The sequence below is a fragment of the Phaenicophaeus curvirostris genome, chromosome 12, assembly GCF_032191515.1.
Source record: "Phaenicophaeus curvirostris isolate KB17595 chromosome 12, BPBGC_Pcur_1.0, whole genome shotgun sequence".
NCBI lineage: Eukaryota > Metazoa > Chordata > Aves > Cuculiformes > Cuculidae > Phaenicophaeus > Phaenicophaeus curvirostris.
This window is the reverse complement of record NC_091403.1, coordinates 4,545,221-4,571,580: the sequence shown is the minus strand read 5'-3', so window position 1 is coordinate 4,571,580 and position 26,360 is coordinate 4,545,221. Positions and strand designations below refer to the sequence as shown.

Here is a 26,360-nt window from a genome sequence, read left to right as displayed (position 1 = left end):
TGTTTTGTGGCTGAAAAGCCCCAAGAGTCATACTCATTAAGCACACAAAAAGGAAGGTTGGATGAGGTGCTGAGGGACATGGGTTAGTGTTTGATAGGAATGGTTGGACTCGATGGTCCTGTGGGTCTTTTCCAGCCTGGTTATCCTGTGAGAGCACAAAGGGGCCGCCCGGGACTCGAACTCGGATCCCCCCGTTCTCCGATGCCGGGCAGGAGCCGTGCTCTGTAGCCGGACTACAACTCCCGTCATGCTCCGCGGCGGTGCGCAGGCTCGGTGCGCGGCGCGGCGCCTTGTAGCTGGACTACAAGTCCCGCCATGCTCCGCGGCGGCGCGCAGGCGCGGTCGGGGCGCGGCGCTGCTGGGCGCGGCTGAGGGAGCTGGGTCGCTGCCGGGGTGAGTGAGGAGCGGCCGCGGGGACGGCGAGCGGAGAGCGGCCCTCGGGCGGTGCGGGGCCGGCCTCGCCGCTGCGGGGACTGGGGAGAGCGCAGGAGAACGGGTGCGGCCCCACAGCGCGGCGGGAGGAGGAGGAGGAGGGCGGGGAGGAAGGGGCCCCGGCCCCTTGGCCGGTTCCCCCAGCTCCTCAGTGCCGAGCGGAGCCGTGTTTGCCTCGGGGAGCGGCTCCTCAGAGCCCAGGGAAAGGGGGATCGTGGCTCGGGGGAGCCGGGTGGGTGTTTGCTGCCCGCGGGACGGGGGGTGGCTGGGTTTTCAGCCCACACCAGGCTTTGCCGTGGCGGCTGAGATCTGTAACTTTAAAAGCGTCGCCTGTAGATCCGCTTCGCGTGGTTCTTTCGGCTCGCTGCCTGTGTTTTCTACGACTTAGGAAGCCCACAGCCTGCTGACCCTCGGGGCTGGTGGTCCCCGCTCGGCTGGCTGGCACCGGACCTGCTGCTGGGCCCTCCCGGCGGGAGCGGGCTCGGATTTCTGCTTTTCCTGAGAAATTTGTGGCTAAACCCTCAGTATAAACCTCCGAAAGCTTATGTGCCCGCTGCTTTGCAGACACGCGCAAGATGAGTGCTGTGCAAGAGAGTTGGCTGTATGCTTTAAATTTGCTGTAATATATTGAACGTGTCTTCAAGATGAATGTTTTGCTGCTGTGTCAGATGTACAGAGCTTTGAAAGACAGCCTGTGATGTAGGGAAGAGCCTGAAATGGGCTCCTACTCAGAAGTTTTCCTTAATTAACGTAATGGGTATAAAGTGAATTTCTTCTGCTGTCCCCTTCTGGTCCTGTTAGTTTTGCTGCTTTTCTGTAATGGCTACGAATATCTGAGTGTTTCTATAAATGTTCAGATAGCTTGCATGGACCGGAAGCCTGTAGGAGGAGATACTGTGTATCAATGTCCATGGGAAGTACATCTTTGTTGAAGAAAACAGGTGTTCTGTGAAAAAAAAGAAATGCCAAAACATTTGTCTTCCTGACTGGTCAGTAATTCCCAGTGCAGTGGTGCTGCCCTGCGTGTTGGGAGAGGGAATGCACAGCTGGAGTGGTGATTTTTGCTAGAGGAGCTTCTCGGGGCAGCCAGTACGTGTGATATTGGTGATTTTTAGCTTATCCCAGTCTTGTATTTGTTTGGGATCATAACACCGTTCGTGCAGCTGGTTTGATGAGTGTGCCTGGAAGTGGTGTGGAGATGGGTGTTGAAATGCTACCTCCTGTGCCCTGTTCACCTTGCTGAATTTTTCACTTTGGGGCTCCTGTCTCTGTTGTCTCTGTGATTGCCCAAGCAGCCCTGCAGGGGGTGACTGGTTTTCAAGAACAGACACACAGGAGTAAGATTTTATGGGACAATGCCAGCTTGGCAGTGTAGCCATCACTCAGAGCACCCTGCCTGCAAACCAGCCGTGTCCTAGTTCTGTGTGTAAACAGGACATATGAAAAGCAAAGTGGGCTTTGCCTGGTTCCAGGTGCTCTCTGACACAGAGGGGGAGCTGGCAGGAACTGGAAATCCAGGTGTTTTCTGATTTCTTTCATCAGGGAAGAACCTTCGTGGTCCATATAGTTACTCTGCAGTAGTTCTGTCCCACTCCACTGTCCAGGTTACTGCATGGACAAAAGTGAAGATGGGGAAGCTCTAGTTGCCATCTATAAAACTTAGTGAATTGTTTCCTTGAACAGAATGAACCCTGGGGATTGTTTTTATAGGAAAATAGCCCAGAATGGCTTTTCCTTACTTCCTGGAGACTTCCTTACTTCCTGAAAAACACCATTTACCCTGACAAAAAGCATACGCAAAGATGAGCTGCCACCTGCTGGCTCTGTAAAGCTTTGGGCTAGGGAATGTCTGCTGGTTCCCTGGGCAGGAGAACCTGCTGCGTGTATCCTACCCCAGGCAGGAAATTCGGAGGGCTCAGGTGGCCCTCGAGAGTTTTCTTATAAGAAAACAGCATTGAGCTCTTCAGCGGAGCTATTGTGTGAGGCATTATGAAACCATCCTAAGATACCTGCTGGGATTATGGTAATATTTATATTTTCTCATTTTTTCCCTAGCTTTGGTAAATAAAGATAGCTTTTTCAAGTGCACCGTGTAAACAGTTCTGTATAATCTTGCACATTGGAAGAGAAAATTGTTTCCATTGTAGGGGGTCCCTGGGGAAATGCTCAGATTAGGCTCCCCTGAGCAGCTGGGATGACCCAGAGCCCTGACTGGTGCAGGACTGTTGACAGCCCTGTGGAACCCCTGCTCTGGACCCCCCTGCTCTGGGCTGGGTTCACCCAGAGGCTGGGTGGAAGGAGGCTCCAAAGGAACAAATGAGATTAAAGTGAACTCTGCAAACATGCTGGCCAAAACCGGCTTGGTTTGTTTTTCATGATGTCACTTCTATTTTAAAATCCAAGTTATGGAAACCATTTACAGTGGACTTTAACAAGACTGTAGTTTCCTGTGGGCAAGATATTTCTAAAGAATTCCTGCTGCTAGGTGCCAAGAAATTGTGTTCTTGAGTATAATAGGAATTTTTGAAAGAAAATTGGAATGTAGAATATTTCTGGAATATTTTGGTTTTGAAAAATACACTTTTAGAGAGGAGAAAATGAACATATTTTAACTTGTAGATAAGAGGTGTGTGAAAGCTGCTTGATAGTTCTTCAGGTGATGATTATAAATATAATATTTATAGTTATAAAATGGCCTGAAGTAAAGTTACTGCTGTCTCCTAATTTCTGCAGTTGTTCATTGACTTCTCAGGTGAAGAAAATCCAGACGTTCTGTGAAAAAAGAAATGCCAAAACATTCATCAGTAACTGCCAGGCCTCATGTGATTCTTGTTCTCTGCTGAAGTGAAGACTCAATTACAGAAATAGTGGATTTTTTTGCTTTGCTGCTTTGTTTTTTGCTTTTGTGTGTGAGCGCAGTAGCTCAGGATTTGAAATGGCTACTTTGATCATATTATAAAAGTGAGTGAGGCTAGGGGCTATGAGCTCAACATTAATTAATGTATTATAAAGGATGGGTGATTTTCCAGTGTAAAGCATACCCATGCAGCAAATAAAAGGTAATTAATTCTGGGTGACAGCAGTTCGCAGCGATTCATGAAGAGGAAGTGTCACTTAGATGAGTGTAATGTGCAGCTAGGCAGTGCTACTCTCTGTCAGAGTAAGGGGAGCCCTGTTCTACAGTATGCTAACTATTCTGCTCCTTAAAATTACCTGTTAAAACTACACCTTTTAGTATTTGAATGCAAATGGACATGCAGAAATGTAGGAGGTGACAGTGTGCTCATGTGGAATTCCGAAGGTGCAGCCCAGTCACGAGCAATGCTGTGTAATTGGCTGCAGGAAATGTTTTTCTCTTATGATAGTGTGTAATGTCTTAAATTGTAAGGAAGGGGAAAACATTAAGGCTCTGGGAATGAAAAGTTTGCATGAAGGTTGTGAGGCGTCTGCTGCAGGTATCAGCTACTTGTCCTTCAGCTGTTTTGCACCTGGAGAAACAAATACCAGGAGACTATGAAAGCTGTAGGAGATTGTGCACTAGACAGTAGAGGCAATCCTTTGGTTACTTTTGGAACACGGCTTTGAAAAATATAGGTATGCTACCCTCTGCATTTTCTGCACCCGTTAAACTCAGATGTTCTCAGCTCTGTGGCCTCTTGCAAAGGTCCAGGCTCTTCCAGCATGATGAGTTACAGTTCGTAGGAAGCCAGACAACCATCTTTTGACATAATTTACCATGAAATTAAGAATTCCTCTTGGATTTTATTATGTTCGAGAGAACAAATAACATTTGCTGTATGTCTGATCTCTGTGTTGAGTATTCCTATAGATCAGAGAAAGGGATTAGGGGGGCAAACGAGCCTGGAAGTGTACATCTAGCTTTTGTTCCCCAAATGCTTTACAGCCGCTCTTGCTCACTTACAGAGAGTCGTTCAAATTGCATTTTGTGTCTATTTTTTGTGTGCATTTGTGTGCTCAACTTGAAGCAAGAATTTGGCTGAACAAAAGGAGAATCCCAGAACTCTTTACAGAAAAATGAGAGAAACTGACTTGTCTGCTTCCATGTTGTACTGATGAACTGGTTTTTTTTCAAGCCAAATACTCAAAAATTGTGACTGTTAAGAAGAAGGTTCTCTGAATTCTTATAGTCCGAGAGAAGTACTACACAGACTGTAAATCTTTTGGAGGACCCCAGTTTCCTCTGAGTGTAGTATTTCATGAGCAGTTGTGTAGTCTGTTCTCTATTACATTTTTTTTTTGGTAGTGAGATCGACTGGAGTGCTGCTACTTAGGAGCTGTATTCCTAAAGCCTTTCATCGAAGTATTTTAATTTTCCTCAGACAGAACAGAATGTTAATTCAATACTAGTGCTGTAATATGGGAAGTAAGCTTCCTTTGTTCCCTTGGCAGGTAATACGCAGGGATATGAGTCAGTAATAACCAATTAACTTGTTTGTAGCGATGTTCTCCTTTACTGATCTCAAACAGCAGCAGCAATAATAAACGTAAAGCATCTTAACTGTTCTTTTGACTGCAGTATCTGTAAAAACCGATGGTGTTAAGTTGGACTCATAAATATTAGGTATACTTGGTATCTCCTCCGTCCCACCCTGCGGTCTGTAGGAATTATGGCTTTGGAGTTCTTGTCAAGAAGAATGGACACTGGTGTACTTCCGAAAAAATATATATAGCTTAGTTATTAGTTGAAAAGGGCACAGCAGGATGGGTTTCTTAGCAGTGAGGAAAGGAGGTGTAGATGCTTCCAAGCACTTGTGGTCTGTCATGGAATAACAGATAGAGACGAATGCTGGAAAACCTTCCCTTCAGAGATGTGTTTGGAGTTTGAAGATGCTGTAGTTGGGATATTTACCCTATCTATGGTTATTTCTTTCATACTTTTTTTTTTTTTTTAATAGATCTGGTGAAGAATAAGACTTGAGTTTTGCTGTGTTTGAGCAACTTAGTACTGCCCAAGTCATGACGCTCCCATTTCGAAAGGATTTGGACAAGTACAAAGATCTTGATGAAGACGAAATTCTTGGCAAACTTTCAGAAGAAGAACTGAAACAACTGGAAACTGTTTTGGATGATCTTGACCCTGAAGTAGGTATCAGCCAAGAGAAGTTTTATTTTTTCGTTTGTTCAGAAACTTGTCCGAAATAAATTGAGACTCTTTTTTCACTTGAATGTACTTTTGGACAGAACTTTTCCCTAGTCTGTTAATGATATTGTTTACAGATATGTATGTGTACATAATGTTCGAACTCTTTATTTCCTGTTTGTGACGTGAATGAAACTGCAGTAGAGGAAAATGGAAGAAGGGATTGTCAAGAGGAGCTTTCTGTCATTTATTTATAAATAAAAATCACTCTTAACCATGTTCTTGAAAAGAAAGTTTATTTAGAAAGGTCTGTTTCACTTTCCTGTTTCCAGTGTTATCTGGTAAACAGCCTTTTTGCACCCGTTTTTATTTTGTTCCTTTTCCATTGGAGTTTGATGGGTGAGAAAGGATGCCAACCTCTTCTAAAGATTCCTGGTCTTGTATCTGGTAGCCTATATCTATTCCTGTCCTCATGCTGACTTTGCAAAGAAGAAACAGATAATTACTCAGCTCCTGAAAAGCTATGTCAGCACGGGGTATTGAATAAGGCATATTTTAGTTTTCTGTTATAAAGACGTCTTCTACTGGTGTTGTAGCTAATGTCAGAGTCCATGACCTGGTTTTTCATGTACTGATTCTCTGTTCTTGATTTGATAGGACCAGGATTAAGTTTAATCTTGATGTTCAGGTATTACTTAAGAACATTATGATCACCTATTTTGTTGCACTGCAAGATATTGATATTTTAATTTACTTTGGCAAACTGGCAGAAGTGATTGGTTGTCTTTTAGGATAGTTTGAATTTCTATTTATTCTTTTCATGTTAATATCTTCCTTTTTTTTCTGGGTTTTGGGGTTTTGGTTTTTTTTTTTTTCTTTAGCTGAAGTATGTTGATGATAGCAAAAATAAACAACTAAACCGCCTCACTCTGAGAGCCAGGTCAAAAGCAGCGATGTGGTGTTAAATGCCAGGTGATAATATAGGCAGTTGTCTTAAAGACACTTGGATGTAAGTGATGGAGGAAGAAGTTGTCTTGCTGAATGTCTAACCTGTAAATGCCTTTTACTTGCTAATGCTCATTTAAATAGTGTTCATTCTAGAAGAGAGTTGCAAAGTAACTAGCAAATTTAGGGCTGGGAGCTATTGTACTTAAAGAATTGGTTCTGTGCTATTCAGAGTGCAGTGTGCTCTATTTTTAATTTGTATTCTTGGTATCTAAAGAATAGATTACCTTGGAAACCTCCCCCCCCCCAAAAAAAAAAAAAAAAGGAGGTTGGCAAGGGATCAAAGAGTGCTGAAAAAGGATGGTATACTAGGTTTTGACCTTGGGGAGAGGGAGTAGGAAGAGGCAAATGAAACTAAACTGGTGCTTACTCAGACTTTAAGCTGTATTTGTTTGCTCCGTTTTGTTTTGCAGAATGCGCTTCTGCCTGCAGGCTTCCGACAGAAAGACCAGACTACCAAAAAGGCTTCAGGTCCCTTTGACAGGGAAAGACTCCTTGCGTATTTGGAGAAGCAGGCTCTTGAGCACAAAGACAGGGAAGACTATGTGCCTTTCACAAGAGAAAAGAAAGGTAACGCCACCCTTTCCGGTGGAAGTGGTTATGAAATCTCTGAAGTGGACTAGCCAGAAGTACTGTGAATCAAAGTTTATTGAAGCATTGGCAGCTCTAAAGCTTTTTAACTCACGTTTAACTTTTTAACTCGCGTTTCCAAATGAGTGCTACTGTGCAGAGGCGGGATGCTTCCTGTTGAAGCATTTTTTGGGGCTGGGGCTGGTGTGCTGTTTACATGTACCACAGGAAGGAAATAAGACTCAAACATCTCATCAATGATTGCAAAGTTCTGATGGAGATGATATCCTCAAAGTAAGAGCTAATTTGTGTCAGTAATAACAAATGCTGTAATTATCTCTGGCATATGCCTTGTAGTGCCGAGTACAGACAGTAATGTTTGTAACACTACATTGAATTTAAAAAAAATAGCAGTGGAATGATGTCCTGGTAGATGCTCAGTCATATTCAAAGATGTCATAGGCTAACAAGGCCAGGTAAGTAGTTTATACAGTCCTGTTGTCTTTCTAGTATCTTTACTGAGAGGTTTAATAAGATTGCATAGTTATTATTAATTTCATAGTTAACGTTGGACGAAGCTTTAAAATCTGGCAGTGATTTATGTTCTAAAAACCATGGGGACGTTGACCCAATGAGTGGACATGTTATTAAAGCCTGGAGTTTTAAATTTTTTGTTTGGATTTAGTTTTCTTGTTGAATCGATGGGAGGCAATTTCTTTTTCAGGAGAAAATTTTAAAAGAACATTCATCATAAATATTCTAAGACTGTTTTTTTTCTCCCATAAAACAAAAGTTGCAAAACTTGCCGTGCCTTACTATGCGCTATTGGTAGGGACAGAAACTCCCAGTTCTGTCCTGGGTACGTGTGCATAGGAGGCAGCTTTTAGCTGTTTCATCGGTGTTTGTACACTGCTTGTTTCAGACTTGAGTCTTCATTCATCTACAAGTTTGTAAATATGATTGTGCTGGTGGTATATATTCAGTAAAAAATTTGTTGTGAGTATTTGCATTTTCTCTGCCTGTATAACATAGCTGTTACTTGACAATGTTTATCTCTTTCTGTTCCTTAAAGGAGTAGAGAGCTTGTGATGTTACAATGCTGGGCACGGAAGGTTTGGTCTAGTTAGTACTTCTTTTTCTAGTGAGTACTAGTGCTTCATTCAGATGGGTGGTTCCTTAAAGTTGGCTTATGTATATGTGCACGCAGCAAAACTATTTTTTTGAGTAGATAAAATCTGTGAGAATCATGCAGAAAACCAGAAGGGTCCAGCTGCAATGCAGATCTTGGTTAAGAAAGATCAAATGTCATTTCCTTTATGTAATTAAGTATTACTAAATAGCAGTCTGTCTGGATGTTGCAATATGTCAGACCAATTTAGTTAGTAAAATTTACCCTATCTCTTAAAAACTGAGTTGCTATTTAATAACTTTTTCTACTATTTATTTTAGTGCCATAGAAGAAAAGAAAATAATATTAAAAATTAAATGTAGCTTACTTTCATCAAAACTAAAATGTGGAAACAAATGTTCAGTATGGAACTTCCTGTCCCGTTAAATGGGCAGGAGGAGGCAAGAAGGCTGTGCTCATTTTGTTGTAGGTAACAAATAACCTTTTTTTTGTCCCCTCACAGTAATGTTATGGTTCAGTTCTGGCTTGTTGCCATGTTTGTGGCCATTTTGCACAAAAATGGCAAACCTATGTAGCAATCTTTTGTATCAAGAAATCATGATCCTTATCTGGATATAAAACTTGGAAAGGGACTGGAGAGCTAAACTTGGTGCTTGTGTGGGATATTTTTTATCTAGAGGGGACTTTTATCTTAATGTGCTTTTTTAATATTGAAAAAAAACAAATGACTAAGCTGGTTTATATATTTTCTCTTTGGCTGGATAAATGTATTATGGAGAAACTGACTGGAACAGGTGAAAATCTTGCTTGATTATCCTGTTAATTCAGAAGAAAACTGATGATCGTCTAATTACTCCTTTTATGCAGTAAGAAGGGGGAAAAAAATCTATCCTTCTCTTTCCTTTTCCTGTTTAGTAGAGCTGATGTCCTTTGTAGTGATTTGGCCTGCAGGTTTATCAAAGCAGCTTACCCTGGGTTAATTTTATATATCCTGGCTTGCTACTGATTCTGGTAACCTTGCTTCCCTACTACAGTGTAAAGGAAAATCCACTTTCCCAGTTAAGTACTCTGTATTGGAGTAACGTTATTAAAACCACATTGCATCTCTTTCACTGATAGATAATACGTGCTATGGAATGTGGAAGATCTGAAATCACGTAATGTGTTCTGATGTAGGAACATGAATGGTGCTAAAGAAATGTCAAGCTTAGCAATCCCGAAATTGTCTTCCAATTTGCTTTTTCTAGTGCCTGATTTTGTTTCTAAAAGCTTTGTTAAAAACATACTTTGTTTTTACACATGATTTAATGACTTAAGTGACATTCTGTTCCAATTAGATGTTGAACCATGCAGTAAACCATTGTTGAAGAGATTCATGAGGGTAATGTGGTAATAGTTTCAACAAAACCAGCTCTGTCTCAATCTGTGTACGTAAGTATGTCATAAAGATTTTACAAGGCATATGGCACAGAGAGGGATCTCTCATCTCAAAGGGGAAGCAAAGCTTCAGTCTGTTGCCCTCGAGTGTGTTCCATGCATCTGACCAACGCTTCCCATTTCTCTTGGAACAGCAAAAGATGAGAATTATTGCACCTGAGATAAAACTATATCTAAAATCAATACGGTACTTTGTGCTGTGCAGTAGAAGGCATTACCAAATTATTATGTTAACTAAGCTTTGCATTTCTAGCCTTTGCACTCTCTTAATTGTAGTTTTCTCCTCCAACTCTACCTCTGCATTGCTGCTGGGTATGTTTGAACTGTGTAGATTTGCATTTCAGTAACTTCTGCTTTAGTGTTGGGTTTCTGTGCTGTTTTGTTTTTTTTCTGCTGCTCTGTCACCCAGGAAATATTGTTCGACTGAAACTGTAGTCACCTGCTAGAGCTCTTTTGGTGCTGCTCTGCTCAGAACCTAGTGACTGATGAATTGCAGGTTATATAAACGTATGGACTGATGAAGCTTTAAGAAGCATGATCTGTAAGGAATATAGCAGGTATTGCTTACTCTTCTTCATGAAGTCACTGATGATACAAGCTTGTATCTGACTGTCCTCAGGTGACATTTGATTCCTTTCCTGCAAACAGAGGACTGCAAAGTGGATTTTAAACTTACTTCTGATCTGCAGGTCGTGGCTGCTTGTTTCCTACTAGTGCAGGGATATAGGACTGTGGGACATGTGAGAACAGTACCAGCAATATGCAATTGATGGCCACGCTGAACAGACTTGATTTCTGTGAGATTTTCAGTCCCACCTTAGATACTGTGTGTCTGCTTGTGAAATGTCTAGAGCGCTTCAACAGACGTGTCTGATGTTTCTGCTTTTTAAGCAATATGATTGAGTAGAACTTGGAACTGAAAGTTTGATCTGTAGCAAAGAAAGTCTGTGAATGAATCCTGGGACGTGCATCATTTGATCTTAGCTAAAGGCATAGAAGGCCAGAATATATAATTATTACAGAAATGACGTGAACATCTCTGAAATTTGCCTCTGCATGTCATGCTTAATCTTTGCAGTATCCTTGTTGGCAGCAGAGGGGGATGTCATGTTCCTGCTATTTGGAAAAGTTCCGCGTGAGGGCTGCAAAAACTATTCTTCTCATGGGCTGCACAGATGTGTAGTCTTTTTTTTTTTCTAAAAAAGCTTACATTGGTAAGGAGGTAAGGGAATTACTAAATTGTCTTGGCAGCAGGCCTTGAGTTAGATCATTGACCCCAGAGACATGGGCCCTCTCTTCAAAAAGCATCAGTTTATAACTGGAAGAGAGAAGCGGAGAAGAGAAGGTCATGCTTTCATATGTGTGTTGTGACCTCTGAACTCTGGGCTAGGATGAGATGAGGCCAATGAATGAGAGATTCTAAACATAAGGGTGTGACCTGTTTTATAACAAAAATTGCTTCTGGCCCAGTTCATATGACTAGAGTTGGCTGAAATGAACATTTCTGGTGGGGAGCGGCTTTTAACATTTTTGCTTTAATAAAAACTGAATATGCTCTTTTTGTATTATCCTAAGAGTCAAGCATGTATGGATAAATTTAGTTTTACTCATAGGAAGCAAGTGTTTAAAACTAGAAGTTCCTAACCTATGAATTTAAGAATTATTTGAAGTAACATCAGGAAAAACAGTTAATTTTTGTGGGTTCTGTGGAAAGAACCAGACAGGAGGCAGATCTAGTTTGAAATACAGTTTTACAGAGTTGTGTTTAATTGAGATCCATTTCCTTCTTCCACTTGCTGCCTACTGCACTAATGCTGCAAATGGGATGAACAAAGGCTCAGGTGCTCAAATCACAGTTTCCTTCTCTTCTTTCTTGTACTCTGAAATCTATCTTACCAAGGGAAAACCATGCAAACATAACTAATGAAAGGCTCTAGATCAACGTGAGCTGTTCAGCATGTTCCGTTAATGAAAATCTCGTCAAATATTCTCATGTCTCTTCTAAAAATTGCAATTAAGCTGAAAGTTAATCTATCACCAGTAGATGATGCTGGTAAAATAAAATGGGAGGAGAAATGTACTGTATTAATTGCATCAAAACAATCTTAAATATTTACTACCCAAACTTGCAAATTAAATCCTGTATCATCATAAACATGCACTGTTCATCAAACGGGAGGTGCAGATGGCAATGCGTGTCAGCTGCTTTTCAGTTTGTAGTCTGTACAGTTATGTAAGGAGATTTATTTTTTGCATCTGAATATGGATAATGACCATTTACACAGCTTTCCAAGGAGACAGCAACCCAGGAACAAAAATACTGTGTTGCTAGCCACAGATCTTGGTCATCTGACTGTGTTGTCAGAGAAAATCTTGATACGCTTTATAATCTGTGCTAGTGGTAGTGCAGTAGGTTCCTTTAAAAAGAAAACAAACCACAGACTATTGTAATCTAGGATGGGAATTTGGAGACAGAGAGAGAGAGAGAAGTGGATGGACTTCGTTATGCCTGTGCTTGCTGTGGGGCACAGGAGCTGACTTCAGGCATTGCTTCCCACAAGTGGTAGAACCAAAATCCCACTTTGTTGGAATTTCCCAGAAGTAAAAATGAAACATTCCTATAAAGCTTCTTGTCACTGGGAGGTATTTAAAAATGCTAAACTTAGGCTTAGTCCAAACATGTAACAAGATACGCTTGAGGAAAAAAAATTCTTAGGCTTCTGCCCAGCTGGTCCAATTCTGGCACATGGTGGGTTGTCAACGTGTACTTGAGATGAGTTAGTATGATTTGTGTAAATGGTTCTTAGTTGTGAATATGGAGGAGGGTGGGTTCCTGAATTAGCACTGAGTCTTCAAAGGAAAATTATCAACGAAGTTGGTGCAGAATGTGGTATTACTACTGGTCATTTTTCTACTGAATCTTCTGTGACCTTTCTAAGTGTTTTTCAGAAAAGTGTCATTGGTGCAGAAATCTATTTTCTTGTTCTATGCTGTTCACAAAACATGGTTTTCTGAAGCAGCTCAGGCATCCACTCTTTTACTTCAAAATCGAGTTAATATCTGAAATCAGAAATAGTGTGCATGCTGAAAGACTGCAGTGAATATTCAGGTCTGTGATTTCAGATGATTCTTTGATATTCTATTTTTGACATGTTCAGATTACGATTCTGCCTGGGTCCCTTCCTCTCTTGAGAGGATATCACTCGTGGTTCTCAAGCGATACTAAATTTTCCTTACAGGCACTTTTTCTAGGCTGTTTAAAATGGATAATGCAGGCTTATATTTTGCTTTCTAATACTTACAAGAAACAAGTAAGATTGGAGTAATGATATAGACTCCTGAAAATCTGCAATAAATAATGTTACATTCCTGCTTATGCTCTTCTCATCTCTGACTTTCAAGAACAAACAGAAGAAACTTCATTCCTTATGTTATCCTTGGTGCTTCTCTCAGGATTTACTAAATGTAATATGTATTCCTTAAGTACAGAAAAGTTTTAAGATAAGTAACTACATAATACAAAGTAACATCAAACTTGTAATTATCTTTTCTCCAGGAAAGATATTTATCCCCAAGCAGAAGCCTGTACAGTCTTACACAGAAGAAAAATTCTCTCTGGATCCAGAACTAGAGGAAGCCTTGACCAGTGCCACGGACACAGAATTAGGTGACCTTGCAGGTTAGTATTTTGAAGTATGAATGAGCTGGTGCCTATTTTGACAAAAAAGATCTGTATTTAGCATGATAGTGCATTTATTATCTGAAATGTGACTATACCAAACTGCAGTTGTGATGGAAACTAGAACATGTTTTAAGCCAGTTTGGTTGTGGCATATCGCCTTGGTTGGTGTGTTATAGTTTATAGGAAGGTAGGTTACTTTGGCCTGTTTAAGGTTTTCAAACTCAACCCCCTGAAGTTCATTCTTTAGACAAGCTGCTTTTTGTTGTGCACACACTGCTTTTTCTTGCATTTAAGAATGTGTTTCTAAGTGCCTGTGTTCCTAAAGCTTCAGTCAAGAACTCTGTGACTGAAATTTGACCTCACCAAGTTCAAGCATCAAATCTTTCCAAGATGTGAAAACCAACTATAAGTCTACAATCAATTTTTTTACTACTATTTTTCTTTACATTCTTGATAGACAGAATGGCTTATCATACTGATAACTGGGTGTTTTACAATCAGTTGTTATTATTTAGAAGAACTCTGCATCTCAGCAGAAACAGTAATTTCTTTTTCTTTTTCTCCTTTTACAGCCATACTGGGAATGTCCAACTTGATAACAAACAATCAGTTCTGTGATGTAGTAGGAAGCAGTAATGGGATTGACAAAGACAGCTTCTCAAGTAAGTGCTTGATAAATGTGTTCTTTATTCTGCACAGTTGCTATAGCATTAACTATTTTCTATCCCACTAACATTCTTTATAGACTATTCAGTCTTGAATTGGAAATATGCATGTCTACAACTCTGCTAGCTGAGTGCTGGCAAGGGTGGACTTAAAATATATCTATACACACTAAAATCCGTTCTGCAGTTAATGTATTTTTGGGAGAATAAAAGTAAGCATAAACATACATTTGTGTGTTGGCTTTTAGGTTTCATGTTTGTGTTTGCAATTCAACTCACGCTTTCTGAAAAAAAGCTGGTATGCAAGAAAAGCAGAAAGGCTGTGAGGACTTTTGGAAAAGGATTGAGCTTGATGAAAATATGGTCGGGAGAGGGTAGTATTCTTTTTGGGTGGGAGAGAGATGCAAGACTGATAATCTTTAAATACAGTAAATATTTAGTATATGAATAATTTATTCACAGTAAATGTATGTGACCTGTTTGATTACAATTAAATGCCTTTTCAGATATAGTAAAAGGTGAAAAAATGTTGCCTGTTTTTGATGAACCTCCAAATCCCACAAATGTCGAGGAAACACTGCAAAGGATTAAAGATAATGATCCCCGTCTTGTTGAAGTTAACCTAAATAACATTAAGGTAATCACCTGAAAACCTACAGTAAATATGCTGCTTTTTCTCAGTAGAAGACATTGAGCTGTAAAACTACAAGAGAGCATGGCAGGCTTATTTTAAGTACAGCAGCCTTTCTGTTAAGTGTTGCAGTATGTGTAATCTCAGAAACCTGGAGCTAAACCGATAAGCCATCTTGGTTTCTTTAGCCAAATGTGCATTTAAAAAGTCTGTGATTTTCTTACTGCCAGCCTAGATTTCTGTTGCTGCCAAGTTGGCAACAGTTCCAGGGGATCACTATTGTGGAGTTCACTAATACTTTGAATGCTTTGTCCTCGATGGAGCAGCGTGTTCTCTGTTACTGCTATTGCAAACAAAACCTGACATCCCTCTGATTCTTGTGCAAAGGAGCTGTTGGCAACGAGGGCAGTTTCCGCTTATAAGCATTACAGTTGTGTTTTTAAACATGACTGAAACTTTTGTATATTTGTGTGAAAGAAAACAGAACTATGGCATTCTTGACTTTGTGCAGGCAGCAGTGACAGGCTGCTAGCTGCAGCCTTGCTAGCAGCCTAAGCGGTTTGTTACCCTTACTAAAGGAAGAAAATAAATGACGTGGCTTAAGAAAACTGTACAATAGAGAAATATCAGCCAAAGTAAATGCCTGGAAAGGCAACAGAACAAGATTTCTGATATAATAAACTGAGAAATTTGCTGCCTTAATTATCTAAAATTATTTTGGTTAAACGTGGTTGCTACTGCACTGTAAAAATTATCAAACTATAAATTGGCAAATTCTAGAATTATTATTAATAGAACACAGAGAATGAAATGCTAATGGTTTCACAGTTTAAAGCTCTAAATCTCTTTGTTCGTGAAAGGTTAATTTGATGCTGATAGTTAGCAGGATGTTCAGTTCATGTAAATTTTGCTCAGCAGCGGTTCAAGTCCTCTAACTCTTTAACACTCCTGTTGTGACAATGGCATCAATGTGATAAAGATGACTTTGCTTCATACTGTTGGTGACTCAAATAGCCTTTGCATCTTACATATAGCTTTGCTGCACACATAGGCCTTTGCTTCAAGACTGCTGAAGACCAGTGATAGCTAATATTTCGGTATGGTAATGGAAGAAGTTGGTGGGGAGGGGATAAACTTATGTATATCTCAAGAGACTGAAACGCTATTTTTAATTCAAGAACATACCAATTCCAACGCTGAAAGAATTTGCAAAAGCCTTAGAAACCAACACGCATGTGAAGAATTTTAGCCTTGCAGCCACCCGAAGCAACGATCCTGTTGCTATTGTAAGTACTCTTGCTATCATGCTTCAGCGAGGTGCAAGGGAAGTTAGGATGGAAAGACAATGATAAGAGATTTAATTGAATCCTGTTTAAACATGTAGGGATAAAAATGATTAAATTCTATTGTGCTGTAAAGTATGTTTTCAATGACAAACCTTTGTTGTATCAAAGTTGTTAAAATACTAGTTGACTAATATGCAGAAGTGGATCTGATGTATGAGATGAGGGAGAATTCTTTTTTTTCCAGTCCCTTCTCCATGATTTTTCGTTTTGCAAACTTCCTTCCTGTTTTTCTTTCTTTCCCGATTGTTTAGTTCCTGGTGTTCATTCCATGAGCCAGTACTGTGTGCAAAATTAACTTTAAAGAACCATGTTTGGGGACTGGAAAAGCTCATAATCTTTTCTTAGTTGAAGAAAGTTGTAAAATATCTGTTTCTCTGATGTTGCTGCTACCATAGGCTTGGAGCATTGATGTATAAAGCGTAATATTAGTCAGGGTATCTAGTTTGACACAATCAAAACTTAGGTATGTATCATCAGGTCCTGTTTTTCCTACGATGAATTAAATCTGGTACCTTATTTATTTTCAAATAAAGAAGTTAGAGAACAGCATTAGCCTTTATTTTAATTTCATATTAGACAGAAAACTAGTTTGAAAGACTCCATTAAATGAACAAATGAACATTGGAACGCATTGTTTAGAGTCAATTCAAAAGTTTCTTTTCAGGAAAACTGAAACCTTTGTAATAAACTATAAAGGCTTGTGGTTTTGTTGGGTTTTTTTACTTTGTGACTTGATGCACTAACACTGAAGGCTATGTTTTTTATTATGTTAAACCTCAACAGTTTCCTAGATCTTGTTTTCTTATTTTATCAGCAATAAGATCAGATATGTGCCTTTTCCATAAAAGCGGGTTTAGTTATATGCTGGTACTGTGCTTAGAGCTTTAAATTTTACCTTTGCCTACCAAATCTGTAACACAAGCACTTTGAAAGTCAGATCTCCTGTTTACAAATTAACCATATCTAATTCTCCTTTCAGTTGACTAATGCCCTTTCTTTGGCTTTTACTTAGCAGCTTTGCATTACTCATTGTATGCTGTGAGGGCTTACAAAGTGGAACTGGTCCAATATGCTAATTTCAGACAATTCATACTCTGTGTAGCTTTTTGCTTTGTAACAAGAGGCCTTTCCTTGACTAAACACTACTCGAAAAAGGAATGTAGATAATGCCTAGATGAAGACTTACTTCAAATAAGAAGTGAGAACTTGCAAAGTTGCACCATGCACCCATGGACTTGTTGTTCCTCTTGAACTAGTTAGTGGAAATGGCTCTCACTGTGTTCTGTGATGTACTGTGGCAAAACCAAAAAGTTCAGTGATGCTTTCTTGCATTCAAAGGCTCTTGCAGAGATGCTGAGAGTAAACACAAAGTTGAAAAGTTTAAACGTAGAATCAAACTTCATCACCGGAGTTGGAATTTTGGCACTGGTCGATGCACTGAAAGACAATGAAACATTGACAGAGATCAAAATTGACAATCAGGTAAGTGAGGCAGTAGAAATACCAGAATTAAAATCAGTCTATCCTAGGTGACTGAATGTTTTTAGAAGGCAGCTTGTGTGAAACTTCCCAAAATATTTTACTTTTAAATACATTAATAAATCCATAAATGATTGTCCTTAAGATTCTCAGAAGCATCCAGTTGAAGTTGATTCCTGGTCACTTCTGTGCTTGCTTATGCTTTGAAGCGCACAGACATATTTTATGAACTTCTGCCTTCTAGATTAATCAAAATGCAGTTAAATGTTTGTTTATTGACTAATACAATAAAGTGATCTCTTTTAGGGTGAATACGCATAAGTTCTGTTGTCTTTGTATACCTCTTATTTTAACAGAGGCAGCAGCTGGGCACAGTTGCAGAAGTAGAAATCGCCAAGATGCTTGAAGAAAACACCAAGATCCTCAAATTTGGATACCATTTCACACAACAGGGACCTCGAGCCAGGGCAGCTGCAGCTATTACAAAAAATAATGATTTGGGTAAGACCTGTCAGTAGGGAGTGACTCCTAAATGAATGTGTGGGTTAGCACAGGTTTTAAAGTTATCTGTTTTTTCTGCTTTTTTGTTGGTATAACCAGGATATCAAAATATGGATAATCAGTTTCAAATTTCTCCTGTGCTTCGCTCCTGCTCTTCTGATGCTGCTTGATGTTCTTTTATTCTTTACAGAGTGTTCAGGTGTAGGAGTTGAGGATTTTTAGCACGGTCTAGAACAAAAACATTCAAATTCCATGTGAGTTGTGGCAAAGGGAGAGGAAATAATGGTTTGATTGTTCAGTTTTATTCGGACAAGGTTCGTGGTTTCTTTAAAAGCGGTATTTGAAATACATAGTGCTGAGTGCCTCTTCAGTGTCAGTACACCCAGTCTCATTTGGATTCTTTGAGCAAGGAAACTGAACGTACTGCCACGTGCAGAGGCTGGGACTGGATCATCTCTTCGCTTATCATTCTGTTCATGCACAGGTATCTTCCCTGCCTCTCTTAAAGGCGGCTGGTAGCAGTAGCGTCTTCATTTGCTGCAGTAAGTTTTTTTGGAGCTTATCTGCTAGAATCCTAACTAAATGGACCAGCAGAAAATTAGTTAATATCATAGCATGTGAATGGAAATCGTTTGTATAAGAATGTCAAATACTTGAAGCTCTCAACTACAACAAGATAATGTGCTCCATCTATTTAAATATAATTACATTTTAAAGCTCCATTTAATGTAACTTTTTGCGTTTAGATGCTTTGTGGTAAGAATTACACATCTCATCAGTGTGAAAATGAACCAGGCAGTCTAGAAATAGTTCAGAAATACATTGGACAGAACGATATAGGAACTTCAAATTCAGTTTAAAGATCTGCTTCTCCTCTGAGTAAAGCTTAATGTGAAGGAAAACAGTTCTGGACAAGATGGAGGAGGAGTAACAGAATAGAGCATAGAGAGAGAAGAAAGGCACTCAGACGCTGCATAACTGTTTGTCAAAATAGATTCTAAACCAGGTGTTTTTATACTTTTGTCATAATGCTTCAGGTGTCTTTCTACTCTTAAGGTTTCTCTTTTCACTTGTTCTCATTTTAATGTGAGGCTGTTGGAAATCTGTTTCTATTGACATCTTGCCTCTTTTTCTTTGCTTTCTTAGTCTGGAGTATGCAAGTAAAAGTTTCTGCAAATACCTTTTCATCTCTCGAGCCATGAAGCTACAGAGACAGGTTATCCTGAATACCCAGTTGGGCATTGAGTACTGAAAACTGAGATGTTCGAAGTCTCTCATTTCTGTCTTTGTACGTTTCTTGCAAAAAAAGTAGCTTAGATCTTCTTTCTCCCTTGTTTACACTGCATTGTACTACTCCCCTTTTCTTTGCCTGCAAATGTGTTCGTGTTGTTTTTAACTGCATGATTGGAGCATCTAAAGTGGAGATGCCCTATATAATTTCTTAGATCTTTAGCTTCATTTGTTGTCTTGGCACAGAAAAGGAAAACACCATTTAATTAGGGAAAAAAGAAAATATCAATTAAAAATACTACAAATATTGAGTAAAACTCCAGTCGTTCAGTCAGTCTTTCATATTCTTAAGTCTAAACAGCATGTGAGTGATTTTATTCACAAATGTTTGGTTTTTATTAATAAATGGAATGTTTTAAGCTGTTGAACGTAACATCAAATCTTTTGCGAAGTGTATAAATCGTATTAAGTATACTGCAAAACTCATGTACAGCCATGTACATTAATTTTCCACCATTAGAAAACTGCAATGTAAACAAAAATGTGATCTAAATCTGTTTACCAACCATAAAATGATCAATATTCCCTGCAAGTCTCTCCTCAAATACTTGAAGCTTTTCATGAATAACATAATAAGCACTGCTAAAGCATAAGCTTAAAATCATGGATAATATTAAGTGTTAATTAACGTAAGTTGTACTATGTGAAACTTTGTGGCAAAGTAGGGAAGGACTAGTATGGTTCCTTAAACTGTTGATGTTGTAGAAATACAAACAGTAGTTACAATGATAAAATAGTGAAACACTTTTTTTGTCTCGTTACAGTTCGAAAGAGAAGGGTTGAAGGAGACAACTAGTAAGTCCTGTTGTTGTCAAAACTGTGTGGAGATTTCAAGAGTCAAGGCATGCTCATCACCGTGGGCTTTGACAATCTTGAACTACAGTTACCTGGGTTAGAAGGGAAAAGACTGGAAACTCCATTCCTTTTAAAGTAAAGCTTTATTAATAATCTGCTGGTATGTGTCACATTTTTGAGATTGAGGAACAGAAACTGCACCAGTCTCTGTACCGCAGTTTTTGAGTGTTTTTTTTAAGAATGTTTTTGTATTTCAAGACTTCAGCTGTGCTTTCTACTAAAATTGTAATTGCCAATCAATGGTGTACTTGTATGTAGTCCAAGAATGGGATATTCAAGATTACTGGGCAGATAATGACCCAATTGAAATGTTTGTTAGAAAATCTGGGGGTGCTTATTTACGTGAAGGGGTGTGTATAATCTTGAAAACAATGCATTAGTGATAAGGGATTTTTCACACAACAGCGGGACTCATTGTGTAGAGTGGTTCAGCCCTGTTCATATGCACTGAAAAGAAATCTTTCACAGCTATCTGATTTGTAATTCTTCCTTGATTCATTCTTGATACTGTGATTATCTGTGCTTAAAGACATCCCTTTAAACCAAACAAAAATAAATTGGCTAAGGATGTCTTCCAAGAGATTTGAGGGACTAATAAAAAAGTAGAAGCCTTGCAAAAGAAAAAGTAAAAGTAGGAGCCTTGCAAAATGACAGTGTTTCCATTACACCCAAGTCCTTAATGTTTTTAGAAATGTTCCATAACTGTATCTTGCTCTGTATCTAAACTGGATATATTTTTAGACTGATTTTGTGTGCTAATCATCATTATTTAGTTTATATTGGCTTCTCTAAATAACTTTATATACTTCTAGAGAAACTGATACTTAAGAATGTATTAGACAGGCATTTGTTAAATTCTGAATAATTCTGTACAGAAGAATTATAGAATCATAGAATAGTTTGGGTTGGAAGGGACCTTAAAGATCATCCAGTTCCACCCCTCTGCCATGAGCAGGGACACCTCTCACCAGCCCAGGGTGCTCGAGGCCCATCCAACCTGGCCTTGAACACCTCCAGGGATGGGGCAGCCACAGCTTCCCTGGGGAACCTGGGCCAGGGCCTCCCCACCCTCATCATGAAGAAATTCCTTCGTGAAGAAGCAGCCTTAACTGTAAAACCACTGTCTTAAATTGCTGGCAAATGGAAAAAATCCTTTTTTTCAAGCAGTTGCATTAAGCTACTAGTACTTCATATAAATCTTTAGGTTTTTTAATAAAGCAATGAAGTAACATTTTTAAGAAAGGATTTTTCTATTCTACTTATGTGTTGATGCTGAAACACTACAGCAAACAAGCAGAAATTAACCAATATGCAGTGTCAAATCACTATGGCGTAGTTATTATTAAAGTATTTCAAGCGTATATCTCAGCAGACTAATAAGGCAACAAGAATTACTTCAACTTCTGTACCTAATCACAGTAGACTTATTTGAAATAATATGAAAATCTAGAGGCTTTTTGGTGTAAGTCTGCTTGGACTTGTACCGTACTGGTTTCGTCAATGAGATCATATACTCAGAAAAATGTTCTAAAGAACTGCTCAGCTATATTTATAGCAACAGAGAATTGAACTGACAACTGTTTTCATCAGGGGACCGTAATATGGTGAGCATTTCATGCATAGAAAACATATTGGACTGAGATTTTTACATCAGGTTGTACATACTATAAAAATGAGAGCAACTCTGACACTGTGCCCATGTTGTACTTTGCTGCAAATCCTGTTTTGGATCTTCAAAGACAGACTGTATTCTGGACTTCAAATTCTACTGCAACTGTACAGAGTGTATTAAACTATAGTGCCTTCAAAGAGGATGTACATAACTGGTTTATACTTGTGGAAGAACATTTACTTTCCTGTTTCAAAATCAGTCTTTTATTATAGTTACAAATAAATGTGTGCTCTGAAAAGCAAGTTGGAATTAGTTCTGTTAAAACCAAAGACTATATATGCTCTAGCTTCAGAACAACTCGAAGGAATCAGACTAGTAACAGAAAGGGCTTCTTTTGGGTTTGGCTTCTGTTAATTTTCAAGAACTTTTAGATTTGAAATTGAAATTCTGAGATAATGTGCGAATTAAGTGACTTTTTACAGGCAGTGCTGTAAACGTGGCCAGAGCACTTCATGTGCTGAGTTGTCTAAAGCTGTTCTTTACTTTGTATTTGCTAGGCACCGTAATAACTTTGTGTCAAAAAAAGCTGAAATGCCTTCCTTCGTTTGTTGAAGGGCTGCATGTTCATGAAATTTTTCATGTATTGTGATTCTATGATGACTTATTTTATCATTATCTAACAAGATTAGGCAGTTATCTCCTACTTGAAGACGGAGAGAAATGAAAATCTGGATTATGGAAATGATAACCCAAATAATTACTTTATTAAATCAAGTCAAGCTGCTTAATGGTTTATATTCCAATGAAAGGCGGGGGCTTTTAAGATGCAACTCTTGGGTGTCCTGTCACAGATGATAATAGCGAACCCTGATAGTTTCTTTAGCTCTGTAGAGAGCAGTGAAATATTTGACTGCTTGTTGGCACTCTCAGAACAGGTATCTGGCAGGCTATGCATGGAAAATGGTACTTTTCAACCAGAAAGGTTTTGTCCTCCAAATTGTTGCGAGGCAATTGGCATGGTGCATGAAACAGCTGCAACAATCTCTTTTGTGCCTACAGTGTGTATCTTTTTTGGAATAAATAAAGGAATTCAGTCTGTAGCCAGTCTCAACAAGGAAAGTCAACGCTCTGTAATGCTATCACATGTAATGAGATCTTGTGTATGACTTGATTATTTTGAGTGCAGAAGTGGTATTGTTTTGATAACCAGCTACCATAAACACAAGGCTTTTTTTCCAAAAGAGGCGATACTTTTTTCTTCCTAATTATTTTTCAGGTTTAATACAGAAGTCAAATGACTGCATATGTTGATTCTGTTGGTTCAAGTTAAGGATGGAAACATAGCCTATATTCCAAAGCAATTATCTATTCACTGTTATATTTTAAAGAAATAGCCTGATTCTCTCTACAGCTTGAGTAATACTGTTTGTAAGCTACAAACGAGCAAGTATTCATTTTAAATTTCCATTCAGGAAACATGCATTGAGTGTTTTAGCATATCAGCACTGTATGCTGTCAGAGTGTAAACCAGTAAAAGTTTTGAATTATTAAAGTACTGTATTCTTTTGTTGTGGGTTTATGTCTTTTTCTTCTCCAGTAGGTGAGTGACTGAGTGGTGTTTCTGGAAGTAAAGGGAAATGATTTTCACATGGCTGGCAGCTAAAAGCCCATGGAAGGAGTGACACAAGCAAGTAAAGAATAAATGGGGTGGGTTGTTCTGTGGCTTTGGGCACCATTATTCCAGGCACATTTGCCATTGTAAAGACAAACATCCCTTTCTTAGACACAAGGGATGAGATTTCATCTCTCTCAGCCGACGGCCCTGCCTTGAATGGAGAAACAGGGATGGGCTGAGCTTACGCTCCTTAGACATCAGTGTTGGAGAAAGCCTGTGTGCAGCGCTGTCTGCAACCACCTGCACTGTTGGCCCTAGCACCACTCTCTGCATCCACTAATGGTTCTGCTGCCCCCACCACGGTGCTGATATCATCGAGACAAAAGCTGGTTACAGAATATATTTCCCACGTAACATGCATATGTATAAAGTTTCGCAGAAAACTTGTGCACCTGTATTTGGCACCTCAACTATTGTGTTCAGTTCTGGGTCCCTCATTTAAAGAAAGTTATTGAGGTGCTGGAGTGTGTCCAGAGAAGAGCAACAAAGCTGGGGAAAGGGCTGGAGACCAAGTCTTAGGAAGAGCAGCTGAAGGAGCTGGGGTTGTTTAGCCTGGAGAAAAGGAGGCTGAGGGGAGACCTTTGCACTGCCTAGAGCTGCTTGAAAGGAGGTTGTGGAGAGCTGAGTGTTGGTCTCTTTGCCCAAGTGAGAGGACAGGAGGAAATGGCCTCAAGCTGCACCGGGGTGGGGGTCAGATTGGACAGTAGGCAAAATTTCTTCACTGAAAGAGTTCTTGGGCACTGGAACAGCTGCCTAGGGAGGCGGTGGCATCCCCGTCCCTGGAGGGGCCTAAAAGACAGGGAGATGAAGCACTGAGTAGCAGAGAGGTGCGGTTGGTCTTGATGTTCTCCAAGTTCTTTTCCAACCTGGGCATTCGATGACTCTGTGAATATTGTCAACTTTCCAAGGCCTGATTTTAATGTTATTATGAACATCACGACAGTCAAAACTCTTGCTCCTTTGGAGCTGCCTCCCGCTCTCTGCATAACCTTGAATAGGAGATAGAGAATCATAGAATCATAGAATAACCAGGTTGGAAGAGACCCACAGCATCATCGCGTTGAACCATTCCTATCAAACACTAAACCATGTCCCTCAGCACCTCGTCCACCCGTGCCTTAAACATCTCCAGGGAAGATGACTCAACCCCCTCCCTGGGCAGCCTCTGCCAGCACCCAATGACCCTTTCTGTGAAGAATTTTTTCCTAATGTCCAGCCTGAACCTCCCCTGGTGGAGCTTGAGGCCATTCCCTCTCGTCCTGTCCCCTGTCACTTGGGAGAAGAGGCCAGCTCCCTCCTCTCCACAACCTCCTTTCAGGTAGTTGTAGAGAGCAATGAGGTCTCCCCTCAGCCTCCTCTTCTCCAGGCTAAACACCCCCAGCTCTCTCAGCCGTTCCTCATAAGGCCTGTTCTCCAGCCCCTTCACCAGCTTTGTTGCTCTTCTCTGCACTCGCTCCAGAGAAAGAGCTACAGCCCCTCGCTCGCCCTCATGGGCCGCCTGGAAGCTGAGGGCGGTGCTCAGGGGGCGGTGCTCCCGCCCTGCCCCGCGCTCGCCCCGCCCCCAGGGGGCGGTGATCCCGCCCCGCACCGCGCGGCGCCGGCGCTGCCGGGAGCGTCCGCCATGGCCGACATGGAGGAGCTGTTCGGCAGCGACGCCGAGTCCGAGGCCGAGCGCAAGGGTGAGGGGGGAGAAAGCGGAGCGGGTGGTGGGGGGAACGTGAAGTGGGCGATGGGAGAGAAAGCGAAGCAGGCGGTGGTTGGAAGGAAAGTGGAAGGGACAGTGGGGAGCGCGCCGGGCGATGGGAGCAAGAGCCAAGCAGGCATTGGGGAAGGAAAGCGGGGTAAGCGATGGTTGAAAGGGAACTGGTGAGACCGCTCCTCGAATCCTGTGTTCAGTTCTGGGCCCCTCACCACAAGAAGGGTGTTGAGGCTCTGGAGCGAGTCCAGAGAAGAGCCACGAAGCTGGTGAGGGGGCTGGAGAACAGGCCTTATGAGGAGCGGCTGAGAGAGCTGGGGGTGTTTAGCCTGGAGAAGAGGAGGCTGAGGGGAGACCTCATTGCTCTCTCCAACTCCCTGAAAGGAGGTTGTGGAGAGGAGGGAGCTGGGCTCTTCTCCCAAGTGACAGGGGACAGGATGAGAGGGAATGGCCTCAAGCTCCACCAGGGGAGATTTAGGCTGGACATTAGGAAAAAATTCTTCACAGAAAGGGTCATTGGGTGCTGGCAGAGGCTGCCCAGGGAGGGGATTGAGTCCCCTTCCCTGGAGATGTTTAAGGGACGGGTGGACGAGGTGCTGAGGGACATGGTTTAGTGTTTGATGGGAATGGTTGGACTCGATGATCCCGTGGGTCTCTTCCAACCTGGTTATTCTATGAAGTGGAGCTGGAGGTGAGGGAGAAAGTGGAGTGGACAGTGGGGAGCCCACCGGGTAATGGGAGCGAGAGCCAAGCAGGCATTGGGGAAGGAAAGCGGAGCTGGAGGTGGGAGCAAAAGCCAAGCAGGTGCTGGAGAAGGGAAGTGGAGCAGGTGATGGGGACAAAGCGAAGCGCGTGGTGGGAGCAAGAGCCAAGCAGGCACTGGGGAAGGAAAGTGGAGCTGGAGATGGGAGCGAGAGCCAGGCAGGCATTGGGGAAGGAAAGTGGAGCAGGGGATGGAGGGAAAGCAGAGCAAGCAGGGGTTGGAGAGAATTGGAGTGGGCAGTGCGGAGAAAGTGGAGCTGGTGGTGGTTGGAGGGGAAAGTGGAGCAGATGGTGAGAGGGAAGGCAAAGCAGGCGATGAGGAAGGAATGTGGAGTGGACAGTGGGGAGCCCACTGGGCAATGGGAGCGAGAGCCAAGCAGGCACTGGGGAAGGAAAGTGGAGCAAGCAATGACTGGAGGGAAAGCAAGTCTCAGTCCTGCATGGGGCAGCGCTTAACTGTGCGCTCTCCTGAGCTACTGGGATCGGAGGCGG

At 41.0% G+C, this 26,360-nt stretch overlaps 2 protein-coding genes across 5 annotated transcripts in view; both read left to right on the top strand.

The window, feature by feature from the left end:
* The first annotated feature begins 330 nt into the window (after window positions 1-330).
* LOC138725438 (tropomodulin-3) lies at window positions 331-20,727 on the top strand. 3 transcript variants are annotated; one of them, XR_011338237.1, is made up of 11 exons: window positions 331-393; window positions 5,349-5,535; window positions 6,952-7,108; window positions 13,231-13,353; window positions 13,929-14,018; window positions 14,528-14,658; window positions 15,831-15,938; window positions 17,337-17,480; window positions 17,834-17,978; window positions 19,125-19,266; window positions 20,033-20,727. XR_011338237.1 is itself a non-coding variant. In XM_069866365.1 (10 exons), exons 2-10 carry the CDS (start codon window positions 5,410-5,412, stop codon window positions 20,062-20,064), a joined length of 1,056 nt encoding a protein of 351 aa, XP_069722466.1. In that variant the 5' UTR covers window positions 331-393; window positions 5,349-5,409; the 3' UTR covers window positions 20,065-20,727. The 3 variants fall into 3 exon arrangements, 1 of the variants encoding a protein (XP_069722466.1); XR_011338238.1 differs by lacking the exon at window positions 331-393 and adding an exon at window positions 422-496; XM_069866365.1 differs by lacking the exon at window positions 19,125-19,266.
* Window positions 20,728-24,983: 4,256 nt separating this feature from the next.
* LEO1 (LEO1 homolog, Paf1/RNA polymerase II complex component) overlaps window positions 24,984-26,360 on the top strand; it is a 29,600-nt gene continuing 28,223 nt past the window's right edge. For both annotated transcript variants that reach the window (XR_011338236.1, XM_069866363.1), the window contains exon 1: window positions 24,984-25,089. Coding sequence is in view for 1 of the 2 variants with exons in the window: in XM_069866363.1 (XP_069722464.1) it covers window positions 25,032-25,089 (58 nt within the window). In the remaining variant the exon portion in view is untranslated. The remainder of the gene's footprint in view (window positions 25,090-26,360) is intronic.